Source organism: Pinus tabuliformis, chromosome 4_2 (genome assembly GCF_031772625.1).
Source record: "Pinus tabuliformis cultivar Carrire ecotype Pingquan chromosome 4_2, CPIR1, whole genome shotgun sequence".
Lineage (NCBI taxonomy): Eukaryota > Viridiplantae > Streptophyta > Pinopsida > Pinales > Pinaceae > Pinus > Pinus tabuliformis.
In genome coordinates this window covers 528155121-528169388 of record NC_142304.1, presented here as the reverse complement: position 1 = coordinate 528169388, position 14268 = coordinate 528155121, and the positions used below count along the sequence as shown (strand labels likewise).

General features: G+C 39.2%; 2 protein-coding genes across 3 annotated transcripts in view; both read left to right on the top strand.

Moving 5' to 3' along the window:
* Positions 1-4963, top strand: part of LOC149170336 (protein CPR-5-like) — a 35134-nt gene extending 30171 nt beyond the window's left edge. Inside the window, exons 2-3 of the mRNA XM_089428075.1 lie at positions 4231-4368; positions 4482-4963. Of these exons, the coding sequence (XP_089284201.1) occupies positions 4231-4368; positions 4482-4963 (620 nt within the window). The remainder of the gene's footprint in view (positions 1-4230; positions 4369-4481) is intronic.
* The window catches only part of LOC149170335 (lipid phosphate phosphatase 2-like), a 170382-nt gene extending 156419 nt beyond the window's left edge, over positions 1-13963 (top strand). For both annotated transcript variants that reach the window (XM_089428992.1, XM_089428993.1), the window contains one exon: positions 12959-13963. In XM_089428992.1, the coding sequence (XP_089285118.1) occupies positions 12959-13209 (251 nt within the window). In that variant the 3' untranslated portion in view covers positions 13210-13963. The remainder of the gene's footprint in view (positions 1-12958) is intronic.
* The last annotated feature ends 305 nt before the right edge of the window (positions 13964-14268 follow it).

Below are 14268 nucleotides of genomic sequence, written 5' to 3'. Positions count from 1 at the left end.
AGGGAGAGATAGACACATCATTCTTGTCTTCACATTATGAAGAAAGAATGGAGGATTGGGTAAGCATCTGAATTTTGATAGTCTTCGAGGATGAGGTAGGGCACCGAATAGGTAAGACTAGTCGAAGAGGAAATTCCTTGAGGATGTGTAAATCCAAGACAAGAATGGTCTTAGAAGGAAATACCTTGTGAACGTCCGGATGGGGTATGTGCCTTGAGAAAAAATGATGATGGTGTCTGTAAGTCATTGTCTCCCCAACATTGTGCTCTAATATAGTGGAGAGATAGAGCTGTTAGTCAATGCCTTGCTATATGGCAATACTAGTCGATATGATGAGATGCACTGATATAAGCTAAAAAGATAGCTTATGAGATGGCTTACCAATCCAACTCTTTTTATCAAAGCTCTTCAATGGAAGCACTGTCCTTGTACCTGTGGTTAATTATGAATACCTCCCTAGTTAAGAGGGAGCGTTGAAAAGTGTAACTAGTGTCGGTCTTCATAATTGTTTTTGTACTTGTCAAAAGAAAAAGAAAAGAAAAATATATTTCTTTTCTAGACGGCACGCTACCTATGCTTGCCTGTCTCGCTTCATCCTTGACATTAGGGTTTATGACATTTTGCATTCATTTATTTTGCAGAGAATGTTTCGGCACCGCCTCTTTGTTTGTGTTTAAGTAGATTAAAGAAATTAGGTTTTTTAAGAAATTGTCAAAACTATGCTTATACGTGTCTTTTGTATGCCCAAAGTTTGGATTAAATTGTAGCCAACTCAGAAGGCTTATCGCCACCAGAAGGAACTCGTAATGGGAAGCGGTTTCTATTAGAATGGGATGACCCCATTGCATTTGGCAGTATGGCTTTCCCTTCGAGTAGAAGACTGCTCAACACTTGAGGCCTTACTCCAGAATCAGGTAGATATCAATGCTAAGGATAATGAGGGCATGACTCCATTAAGTCATATGTCTCAAGGTCCTAGCAATCAGAAATTGTGATCACTGTTGCAAGTTCATCTTGATGAAAAAGGAAAGCAGAAATGCAGAGAAGCATGTGAGAAGTGTAGAGCAAGCTGTCATTGCTGGAAGTAGAGGGCATGACTCCATTAAGTCACATGTCTCAAGGTCCTAGCAATCAAAAGTTGTGATCACTGTTGCAAGTTCATCTCGATGAACAAAGAAAGCAAAAAGCTAGAGAAGCATGTGAGAAGTCCAGAGCAATATTTCATTGCTGGAAGTAGACTCGTCAAGAGTTGTGGGGTTGCATGAATTGAAGGTACAACTACCAACATGGGCAAAGGAATATAAAATTGAAGAAATATTGTTAGAGCATGCAAACAAGGAACAGTTGAAAGAAATTGTTTCTTCTCTTAATGGGCATGTTGTTTCTTTTGTTCGGCATCCAGTTGGATCAATTGTTGTAGAACATGTTTTCAAACTAGTAAATGGAACTCAAACGCAAGAACTTCTCTCAGAAATATATTGTGTAGAATTTCAAACATTCAAGGGTATCATTCCACTAAAGGGCAAGGGTAGATTAGTGAATGTGTTGTCCGGTGAACATCTAACAAAAGTTTTGCAGTTTGGAGCACATGACATTAGCATTACAAGCCAATTCTTGAGAAAGGAATTGTTGACCACTCAATTGTGCACAGAGCTTTGTTGGAGTACATGTATAGCAAACAAGTCGTCTGTGACAGATAAAATCCAGTGGCTATCTGGGCCATGTCTTGTAAGAATGATCCATACAAGAGATGGTTCAAAGGTTGGCACACTTTGTATTTCACATAGTGGTGCTAAGGAAAGAAGGAAGATCACTGATGTGGGGGCATTTGTAAAATTCAATTGACCTAGAGGTCAAAATTATTTACTAGAGGAGTTGGTTCCTAAATGTGTGGTTTGTTAGGATAGAGTTAGTTTTGCTTGCCATGTAATTCATTAAAATTAGTCAATTGTTGTAATTAGTTTAAAAATGCCCAAATTGGTCCATTCGATCCTATTTCCATGGATCTGGAGCGACCTGTAGTGATGTGTTTATTTAATGATTGATTTAATAAAAAAGATCAGAGTGTGGAGTTTTGAAAGTGGATTTCTTGATAACATATTGTAACCAATGCTTTTCCAATCTTTTCATTCTATTTCATTGATCGCATGTATACATATATACTAACAAAGCGTAGGGGTCTATGTTACATTCGGGTTTCGATTCAAGTTCTCTTGACTAGAGATAGAAGTGCCTTTGTTGCGTTGGAGGCTTTAACAGGTGAGAAGAGAGTACACTAATGACCATGAAACACTTAGTTTTCTTTTTTTAAGTTCCGACAAGAGTCCGTTTGTTGACGAAGGTTGGGAGACAAAATCGATTTTCGGTCAACAAGAATTTGTCAGGGGATAGTGCCAGGGTGACGTGTACTGAGAGTCCTTTCCCCGGATGATCGAAGGAGGAGCACATAAAGGGAACACCTGGGGTGACGAGGATCCGAGCTGACATGGAGGCTAGCCAGGGTGTAAAGTGCAAGGGTGACATAGAGGTTCTTTATTGGCGCAAAATTGACGAGGGGCTCGCGTAGGATATGCTGACTCGTCCTAGAGGTAAATGGGTTGCGCTCTTTTAAAAAGGCCCGAGGACGACAACTAATGGAGGCCGTGAATAACACTTGACGAGAATAATTCTTGTTCCCTAGAGTTTGTCTCCCAAAGGATTCCTTGGTACACACTTTTGGGACAGGTCGGGATGACGTAAGCTCAGGAGGATGTGTCCCGACATAGAAAAGGATTTCACATCAATGTAAACGCCCAACATTCTATGTAAAAGCTGACAAAATAAAAGAGTTGGAGCCCAGGTCTTGTGGTGTGGTCATATTGCATAGAGCAGGAGGAAAGTGCAAGTGCCAGGAGCTATAGAGTGGGCTGCGCTGATATATAATATGTAACAATGCTTGGTCTCTGTGGCTATTAACAAGGCTTGAGCCCGATGATTTTATAAAAGGTAAGCCCCCCTTCTATTTTGATTATTGTTAAAAAAGCTCGATTGCGGTGGTTCTTTGGTTTGGACATTTAGGCCTTAGTGAGATTTTTGGGCTTAGCAGCCATATATATAAAATTAGAAAAAGGTGAAGGGTTGCACTAATTACCCTGCTAGATTGCATATCAATCTGACAAGGCCACAATGAGAGTATTAAAGCTGTTACCCAAAGCATTGTTTGGGACTGCCATACAATACACGACAAAGGTTTTGGAAAGCAGCGATCAAAAGGGGGAGTTCATTTTGGCAGATGAGCTACCCAGGCTCATGGGATTGGCTGTAAATAATTCGTTGTTCCAGATCTTAGATACTAAAAGCAAACAATTTTTAAATGACTTTGAAGCATCATTCAAAAGCACCTTCAACACAATGTGGCTAGTGAAGCAAGTAATCCGTGATAATGAGAAGATATCATGTGATTCTGAAGGAAAGTGGAATGCAAGCCCATTTGGGCAGATGGCTGATAGTTCATTACGTGGTTTTGCAATAGATGTCAATGGTCACAACATGGACATACAATGTAAAACAACATAAGGGAAGAAAATGAAGTAAGAAACAATGTCAACTGCAGTCAGATGAAAAGGGGAAAATGCGAGGAAAAGTAGGTAGTCTCGATACTGCATGTAGGTATGCATGGAAGGCTGGAGATGAAAATGGATTGCCCAGTTTACAACATGACTTTTCGATGTAGCCGAGCTTCACGAAGGTTGAATCTTAGGTTGATTGCAAGTTTGTAGAGGGAACCAAAAATTGCAAGGGCCAACCCATTGAAGAAAACCACAAAGTTGTAGGTAGTGAGTGTGCAACCTCACAAGTGACTCTTGCCGGTAATGTGCAGTAGAGTAATTTCGATCATGTGAAATCTGAAGTAAATGTCCATAGTTGTGGTGCTGGTTTTGGGGGAATTGAAAGAAGTAACTTGGTTATTGAAGATGTGGAAGTGCACGCTGCACAATGTCTAATTTTTTTATGGGTAATTCCTTTTCTGTTTTGATTGAAAATACTACAACTACGATAGAGGGTTCTGGAGAGAACAATGTGTCTAATGTCAAAGGGGAAATATATGGGAATAAAGAAACATCAAGGATTCTAGAGGATTGTTAGAAGATTGTATTACATGGACATCCATAGTATGAGGAACACTCCTATAAACAACTAAGGAATTTTTTAGGCAATTTACCTGAATCAACTAGTTCTCTGTGTTCTCAGAAAGGACAGGCATTTTTGATCAACCATTTCGGAAAAACGTTCTTAATATATTTGATAAGTCTATGAGGGAACAAGAAAGAAGGAACCGTTTAAAATCACTTGCAGATGAACACTTCATATTAAATCAGAGTCAAATATGTTGGCTAGGAACAAATTACAGTTTATCCATTCTAAACCATTGTTCAAAGAGAGTGCATTTGTAGATGAAAATCAAAAGATTGCATATGTTGATCTTAACAAACTATGTGTAGATGAATTAGCAATGGGGATGATATTCATGCTCCTTGCTTTAGCCTACTGTGTTTCAAGATATTCATGCTCACTCCTTTTAGAAGCAATCACATCATGCCAAGCCACCAAGGAATCACAAAAGTCTTCATGGTTTTCCAACCCAGTGGACACTGTAACAGGAAGATTCCGAACTATTGCATGTGAAATTATGGTAATATCCCGTATGCTAGCAGGTGCTGGTTTTGTTTCAGTGATCGTCTATTTATTATTCCGCCACACAGTCACAAGCTCTAGTCAGGCTAAGCCAGCAACGATTATCTTGGTTTTACTAGGAGGCTTATGTGGTTGGGCAGGCAAATTCTCTGTGGATAGCCTGGGAGGAAGTGGATTTCATTGGCTCGTACATTGGGAACTGCTTTGTATTTTGCACGCCTTTGCCAATTGTTTTACATCACATTTATTTTGTTTTCTAAATGGCCCGACTTTCATTGACACCCCTTAATTGCAAGTCGCGTTTCTAGTTTGCAAGTGATAGGTCACTGCGCTCTAGAAATGCGAGCTGCAACCTCCCTTGCCTCCTTCGCACATAATAAAGACATCACACAATTACCCCCCATCTGCCATCACTCTTCCTTCATTGATTTGACTCGTGTAATATGTCATTGCTTACACTTTAGGCTCCTTTAAAAGTGAGATATGTGTAAATGACTGTTGCGCAAGAAGCCACTCTTGTAGTTATTCTTGAAGGAAAGAATGTGTGAGTGAAGGCGAAAACTAGAACAAGCAAGACACTAGCATTTTGATGTGTGTTGCATCCTCTAGCAATTGAGGTAGTAGTAAAAACACCTCCTCTTACCCAAAATCAAAGGAAATCTCCCATTATTGTGCTGGTTGTTTGTCCAACCCGTGAACTTGCTAGCGAAATTTTTGAGATACCATTCTTATATTGAGTGCTCATTCTTGATGAAGTTGACCACTCGCTAGATCTGGGACTTAGCAAGGATATTGAGAAGATTATTGATTCTATACCTAGATGGAGGCAATCTCTATTGTTTTTAGCTACAATTCCTCAATAGATTCATTAATTATCGCAGATTTATTTAAAATAGGTCATGCTTTTATAAACATGGTTGCCACTTGATCGTAAGCAATACATACACAGATTGGGTAGAACTGGATGTAAAGGGAATGAGGGACATGGTTTGATGTTGTTGATGTGTGGGATTTATTGATAAGGAGAGCTTCATTATTGGAAATGCACTCAGAGATGATATCACAGATACAACATGCAATAGCTAATGTTGATTTAAGTGCTAAAGAATATGCTTTTCATGCCAATTCTGTCAAAGCTATTGGCTGAGATAAATGAAAAACAAGACTTATTGAGCTTGCAAATCAATTCAATTGCTCAATTGGCTTGGAAAAATGAAACCAAAACCCAAAAGATGCGACTTATACTAAATGGTGAAGAGGTCGTGCTTCCAATACGCTGTAAGGATATTGAAGTTTGGATTAACACCATAGATCACAAATCACATTGAAACTACGATTTGGAGGTGCGATTTGCAATGAAGTTTTGAAATGCGACTTGGTCGAAGTCACTGTTCGCATTCCCAATCAATAACACTGCTCACTATATATGCGACCTGCGATAGGAATAAATATTGCGACTTGCTTTGTCAACTAAACACGAGACCATACATATTGCCCATTCCTCTAGGTCTTAGATCGCAACCACAATCCTCAGTGGCATTGCGATTGAAAATTGACACTGCCTATATTTCTTGAATTTGCGTCTTGTAGAGAAGATTCACCCCTTTCAAACCCTATTGCTTCCTGGTAGGCGCATATTTCGTTGCCATACACTAAAGAAGAAGAACAATGGGGACCGTGTCCCATTTGACAAAGGCTAGGTCAAAAGCAGCGATGGCTAATAATTTAATGAGAAATGATCAACTTGAGCATACCATGTTAGAGTTGGTGAAAATCTAATTTGTGTGAAAAGAGGACAATGAGTATTAGTTGTCAACCTCTTCCAAAACATGGTTGGGGAGCTTTAGAATGATCCTGTACAGACCACACATACTCTGACAATGTTGTGGTGCAGAAAAGCACTGTATAGGGGTCTAAATTATTATCTTGCTTTTAGTGAATTTTTTTTGTTTCTAGTCTTATTCTTTGACAACAAATGTATTTGACTAATGTAATTTGCTTGTAGGTAGAAGGAGAGGATCAAGTGATGGACCTGGAGTCTCATGCATGATGGGGTAATGTACCCTGTGCAATAACTTTGTACCTATGAAGACCGAAGGATACTAAGGTTTGGTGGCCTTTTATAAAGGAGTGCCCTTTATGCGAATTGGAACGTGGACCCAAAATCTTGCCACAACTACCAGAATGCCAATACACATGTTCTTGGGACCTAGATAAAGGGGTGCACATGTTGAGGATTATCGAGATAGTTGAACAAACCAAATGACATTGAATGTGGAACAACCAACATAAAGAGGGTCAAATGAAGATAGGCAAAGCTAATTTTGAGGAATGCCTAAGATCGAAAAGAGAACACAACATAGCTAGCACATTCGCCAAAGTCAAAAAGTCTGCTAGAAAAGGAGCACTCAATCTTTAGAGGCTCAAACCATAATGTGATTCTCATGTTTGATGCCTTTTCTATTTGGTCAAGAGCTAAAATGGGCACAAATGGACACTTGCTTCATAGATCTCAAGGTAGCACCCTCACATAAAGATGGCACGTGGCATGAATAAATGTTCTAAGGAAAGCTTGAAGGAAAATATTTAACCATCTAAGGAGGTAGCAGGCAAATAGATATTCAATGTGAAAAACAAACATCGCAACCCTGATCATCAGCTCATGCAAGTCTCCATGACTTTGCAACAACATTCACACAAGTACTCTAGGGTTTCCAAGAACCATCTTTATTCTCCTCATAGCTTCTCTTCTATCATAATGTAAATATTTCTTATCATAATGGCAAGTTGCAATGACTACGCTGAGATCAATTTGGGCATGTAATAGTCATTAGACATTAGAAAGTCGTGAGGAAGTTCAAGAGTCGTGAGGGTAGGCGAAAGGTTGTGGTAGGTGAATAGTCACCTCACTTCTATAAATATACCCTCGTGTCTCATTTGGAAGGGGACTTTAGCACTCGAGCTAGGCTAGCTTTAGATAGTTGTTTTGTGCTTAAGGAACTAGAGGCACTCAACTCTTGGCAGATAGTAGGGTGAGTTGTGGTGAGGCTAGGGTTTTGCTTTGGAAGATGGTATGAGCAACCCATGTTCCACTGCTGGGCTTTGATGGACTTGCTGATTATGTACTTGAACGTGTATCATGAATACTGCGAAGTTCTTCACTTTTGGCTTTGATTCTTGTGCATCTTCATAGTGGTTGTATTACTTGTCTAGTATTTCCATTGTGTTTGTATGTGTGTCTTCATGTAGGTGATATGTTAGTGAACTAATTCGTGGCTTATGGCTTACATGTTTGTTTTGATTCATTGCTTTCTTATTTCATGCTATGCCGATAACTTATTGTGAACTGATTTGCAATTAACTTTTGACACTTTTCTATTTATGTATGTCTGAGATGGTTTTAGCTCACTAACCCTTCTTGAGACATGCTTCTTCTTATTGTTTTGCTATTATGTTCTTGTGTTCCATTCTGTAGGTTATCAATCATGAGTTGATCTTGTCTCCATTCTCTGGGCATTTCATTCTTATCCTTGTACTAACATCTCCACATTTGATAACCAGGAGCAAAACATTCCTGGTGGCAGCCGGGGCCATATATTGGATGGGGCTCCTATCCCAAATGGTGCGAGGTCTAATTGGGACTTCACACCGAGGAGACCCACTAATTGTTGGCAAGAGATTTTTCCTCGTCAACAGGTACTTCCTTGTTTTTTTGAAAGAATTCATTATCAACTTGCTGACCTCCATTGTTCTTCATGTCAACTTCATGGGCCAATTTGTTCTTCCACCATAGTATGAGTTACTTTACTTAAACTCTTTGCAATGAAAAACTCATTTGTATATAGGACCAATACAAGTGGATTAAGTCAATCAAGAAGCCAAATATACAAATTTCCACAAATCTTGGAATATCCCAACATGGGTAACAATTCATCGATCATAAAATACAGAGTTCATTGTGTATTCAGTCAAGCCATAAGGGGTTTGCGTCAACCTACAAACATGGGTCTCGTCCATGCACCTAAAACCTTTAAAAATTGAAACAAATGCCTCAACAATGTCAACTCCCATTGTTTGAGGGAATTCTCTAGCAAATGGAGGAACATTCTCACTGGGTTAATTCCATCATTCTCTGAGAATCCTTTACCAACAAACTTGTCTTAGTACTTGTTACATCTCATATTATATGAGGTTTCACATTGATGGAGTTTTGCTATTACTACCTTGAACATGGGACCAACTTGGGGGATTCATCTTAATGGAGACCCTTCTCTTGATTGTATTGGATCATTTGTTGGAGGTCTTTGGTTTGGGGAAGTCTCTCTTCTCCTTGGTTGAATGATTGAGCTTGCTGATTTGGTGGTGTTCTTGCATGTGCTTGCAATGTTGATCAACCCTTGCTTGCATGTTTGCTAGTATCTTGGAGCATGGTCTCTCATTTTGGTGTTGTGGAATTGTTTATCTTGGATATGGATGATGGTTCTAGCCCTTAAGGGGTTAGATGATGGTTTTAGGAGATAAATGTTTCATGACAATGTCTTAGTTCCTAGTGACTTTTGCCTGGTGATGTGGTATTATTTTTGTCACTAAGAGGGGTGTTATATATGGACCTCTTGTGTCGGATGTGTGGTGGGGACATACTTGATGATTGGATGGGTTATCATTCCTATTGTCTTCTTCTCATATGATGTTGATGTGGTTAGATGATGGATGTGTAGCAGTAGTGCACTTTGCCTTGGTGATATGACTTAATATTGTAACAATTGCTGGACATCTCCCGGTTGCGGGTGCATTTACCGTATTAATTAGTGTCAGTCAACATGATTGGCATGCGAAGGAAAACAATGGTGAAGAGGAAGGCGCCTCTGGTGACCCGAGCCCACATCACCACCTATCCGAATGCCATCCATGTGTGGCAATTCTACCATCTACAGGCTCAACCACATGGAGTTTTGTCAAATCACTTTAGAATCTTTTGGTAGTCTGTTTGGGTTTTGCAGGTGCCCATGTTTTTCGTAATCTTTTTACATAACACAGTGGTAGGCCCTTCATTCAAGATGGTCGTTGTGTTACCTTCCAGCCCCTCCCAAATCGCTGACTCTGCGGGTGTCTCATTTAGTTGTCTGGTTCTCGTCTATGATGTCAGGTACTCGAGCACTTTTTCAATTTTTCTCTGATCGAATCATAAGTCTAGTCTTCCTAAGGTCCTTAAGCACAGGGTCCATATACCTTTCCCATCCATAAAGCTAGTGTCAAGAGGAGGTATATATCGGTAGTTGTCTAGGAGCATTCATCCTGTTGATGGTTGACGGGGCCTTTCTAATGTCTTGCCTTGCTGTTACACTCACATTATGTTGACTCGATTCACTCGCATTCTAGTTTTTACTCCCTTGAATTCTAATCCTACCATCATTATAGTCTTCGGGTTCGACTCTAGGTCACAACATTGGTGTCTAGTCATACCACCTATATCATCCTAGTTCAGTCAGGTCTGGTTGTAATAAGTGTTTTCATGGCTCCTTGGTTGTGTCGAGCTAGTCGACGGGTTGGTTGTGCAAGAAGTTCCACTTCTCGACGCCGACGTCTATTTGGTTGGCACTCAGTGGCTTACCGCTTTGACTCTGCCCCCCCAGAAGTGAGGAATGAGATCCTTCACTTTGAAGCAAAGGAATTTGGGGACAGGACATATTTTTTTGACACTAAAATCATTGGCAACACCTTCAAGTGGGCTCCAGATCTTGGGAAATTTTGTCAAATAAGACTTCACTTTCTCCACTCAGTGGCTCTGCACCGTCAACTCGAAACATTGCTTCACATGGTCATAAGGGACAAGCAAGTTGACCACTACCAGTTATTTGTAGGACAAGAGGAGATCAAAAGGATCCTCTAGGACATCATATACAAGCTGGATGATATAGTCATCAGACTAACACAGCTAGAATGCTATGTGGTCTCCGATTCCATCTCTGGCTCTGACTCACAGCCTCACACCAACTGTTATCAATGCACCAGCAGAGGATTCACCCCAAGGCAACTCCAATGCTCTTTCTCCAGTCATTATATTAGAGTAATAGTCTTTTATGGCACTTGGTTTATCTTTTGTAAATGCTATGTCTATTTCTAGTATGTGTCTATGGCGATCCATATGTATTATGATGCTATATGCAAACACTATTTTGTTTGAATGTCCATCAAGCACTAATGTATGTAATTACCAATGGGCTAGATAGTTTGAAAGCTAGTAAGTATTTTTGCTTTCTTTTTTGGCTAAAACTAGGATTAGGGCAACAATGGTTGTTTAGTCTACTTGTTTAGGGGATCCCATAGAGTTTTTGGCAAACCAGAGTTATCAATGTAATACTAGTTTTTTCGTAATATAAATATCCTTATATAGCTTACAAAAAAAAAAAAGAAATTGCTGGACATCACCTAGGTGGAATGTGTTTGATGATTTTAGTACCCTTGTCGATGTGCTTTTTCCTAAGCTAGATTTGAAGTGGGGGGCACTACATACATCTTTTATTATCAAGCCTTTTTTTGAGTTTTCATGAGGTACTAATCATGTTATAATCCTCTAGTGGTTCACCTCAGGTTCAATCCTAGGTGGCCTTGCGAAGGGTCATCTTTTGCTAGGAGATACATCTTGTTTCCATGGTACAACACATGTTGGAGTGTGTGCCCCGCCCCCATTAGCAAACATATTCATGTTGATTTGATTAGTTGGTGACTGATGGGAGGTTGGATGGTAGTTTCATTTAAGCATTAATCGTTGTGCATTCATGTTTAGGTTGATTTCACTAGTCAATGCTTAAATTAATCCATTTTATTACCTTGGAGGTTAAAAGCTTGAGTGCTACTCTCTCTTGTGTGTATCGTTTAATGAGCATTTAAGAGGTCTGACCACTTTGGCTCTTCTTCCTTAGGCACGCTTGCCATATAGATATTTTATTATTTGTTGGGTGGTTTAGGTGGTTACATGAACATTTTTTTAGGGCACACCTCTCCTAGGGTTCTTTCATCTTTGTTGCATGGATATTCCAGCTACATTTGTCATCTTTTGACTTCCATTGAAGAACACACTCACCTCTTTGACTTAGCACATATATTATTTCATTTGAGGTGATTATGGAGGGCATTTATTGGGAGGCATGTGGCATACTTGGAGGGCCACGTATGGCACATTGTATGCATTTACTTGGTCTACTTACTAAATTTGGACGATATCCATGGAGGGTGCATTTGTAGAGACACTTATTGCAATTTATCGACACACACACACACACACACACACACATATATATATATATTTATTATGTCATGGAGTTTTGGCATGGTCAAAACCCTAATTCGCCCTTGTCTTCTTGGATTTGTCTTGTTGGAGATGGCCCACTTGCTATTTTTTGATTTGACTAATTTTTTGGTGGAGTGCCCATCTAATTGGCATCTTGCACGTTCATCCATGGAGTTGGTTGCCACGGGTTTCATATAATGTATTTGTGGACCACTTGCTATTTTGGAGGTTGGTTATGGAGCATTCTCCTAGGAGGATTATTTTATTGTTATATCTCTCATGCACATTGGAGGGTGCACTTTGTGAGCCCTTCGAGGTGGTCCCTTGAGCATATCCTCCTAGGTTTGACATGATTTTACTATATGTTGCATGCATCTTTATTGGAGGGCAAATTCTTTGTGGACTGGGATGCATTTTCATTTTGGGAGATGCAATTGGAATATATCTGTACTTGGGGTTATTTTTTTTTTTTTTCCAACACATTGCCATGCATTTCTTGAACATGTAAACTCTCTAAATTCAAGACAGATGCCAATTACTTTTAGTGATAGCAAATATCAGTACTTGTGTTTCTTTCCTAGGAAATTGATGAAATTCTTTATGGAGTGAATTGAAGATTCTTGTGTTTGAGCTGTCAGCACAGACAATCCTGTAAATAGCTCAAATGGCGTAAACTACTTGGTTAGTTGCAGCTGAAATAGAAACTTTTAATGCACCAGACCTTAATTCTAACATTCTTGCTAACCACTGATTGTAATCAAAGAAATAATTCAGGCTGGGAGGAAAGTATCATAAATTTTACAATATTTTCCATATGTAATGTACTTGTTTTTAGAACCGGTTAGTTAATTATTTTATTTAACCGATTAGTTAATTATTTTATTTATTTTGATGTGGGGCAGTTTGGGATATTCGGAAGATATTTTCAGCTTGGTAATTATGCCTTTGCGCCTTTGCTTATCCATTTCTCAAATTTAACTGTTCTATTTTCAGGTGTGGGACCTTATGCGTACTTTCAATTTCTCGCTGGTGAAAATGTGAATGAGATGGAAAATATTGGCCAGGAAGCGCAGCACAGCACATCTCAGGATGTGCATCCAGATGATCGTCCATATTTTACAATGGACAGGGCACAGATAGTAGAAAATAGAAGCACGACAGCGAGGGGAAATGGACCGTTTTATGATTTAGAAACTGGAAGGAGTGGAGGACCAAAAGATATCCTATCTCGAGAGTCTATTTAGAGTGGAGATACTATGGGAAAATGGAATGCTTTGGAGACTAAAGAAGGCGTGGATTGTGTAGAGAGGATTATCCATAAATACATTGGCTACAGAGAGATGATTACAAATGGACAGAAGGCCTAGCATTTAGTTCAAGAAGACCATGGATAAAATCTTCTCGGTGATCTTATTAGTATGAGCTATCTTCATATCTGTACTTATTGACTTTCAGGAGTGATCAAAGGACAACCTGAATTTGAGCAAGGTATCCCTTTCAGGTGCATAGTGAATGGAAGGGTATTTCCTTTTCTCTTAGGGTAGTTATTTGGTCTTGTTTAATTCAATCATATGTTCCTTGACAGCTTGATTGATTGGTTTATATTTGTCTTCATGATTGAAGCAACATCTACCTCTTTTGTTAATACTATGGTGTTTGGCAGGCTCCGTGAAATATGGTTTAAGACGAGTGTTTACATAAGTAAATATTAGCTGTAATGTACAAAATGACAAGTCTTTGATCCCACCACTGAATTTGATTTGAGATGCCAAGTAGTGATTTTTGACCTAAATAACTTTTTAGGTTTAAGGTTTTCGGCTGGTAACCTTCAAGCCTCAAATGCAACTTGTTGATTAGGTGTCCATGTTCTCACAGTGATTGGGGATGTACAGTAGTTGTTGTCTTGTTTAGATTTAAATCAAATCCTCCCTGACAGCATGATTGGTTTGTATTTGCCTTTCATTGAAGCAAGACATATTACAATCTTTCTTTTGTTCACCCTATCTTGGTCGCAGGCTCTGCTTAATATGGTTTAAGATGAGTGTTACATAGGTAAATATGAGTAGCAATGTACAAAATCACTGTCCTCTGATCTTACCACTGAATTTTTAATTTGACATACGGAGGTAATGAGATGAGATCTGACATAGAATAGCTTTATGTTTCATTATTTCCTTTTATATTTGATTTGAGCTGTTATCCCACAAGGCCCAAATGCAATTGCATGTTTAATAGGTATCATAGTGATTTGGGATGTCACATCACTTTTTTTTAATCTACATACTATTGGGGTATTTTAAATA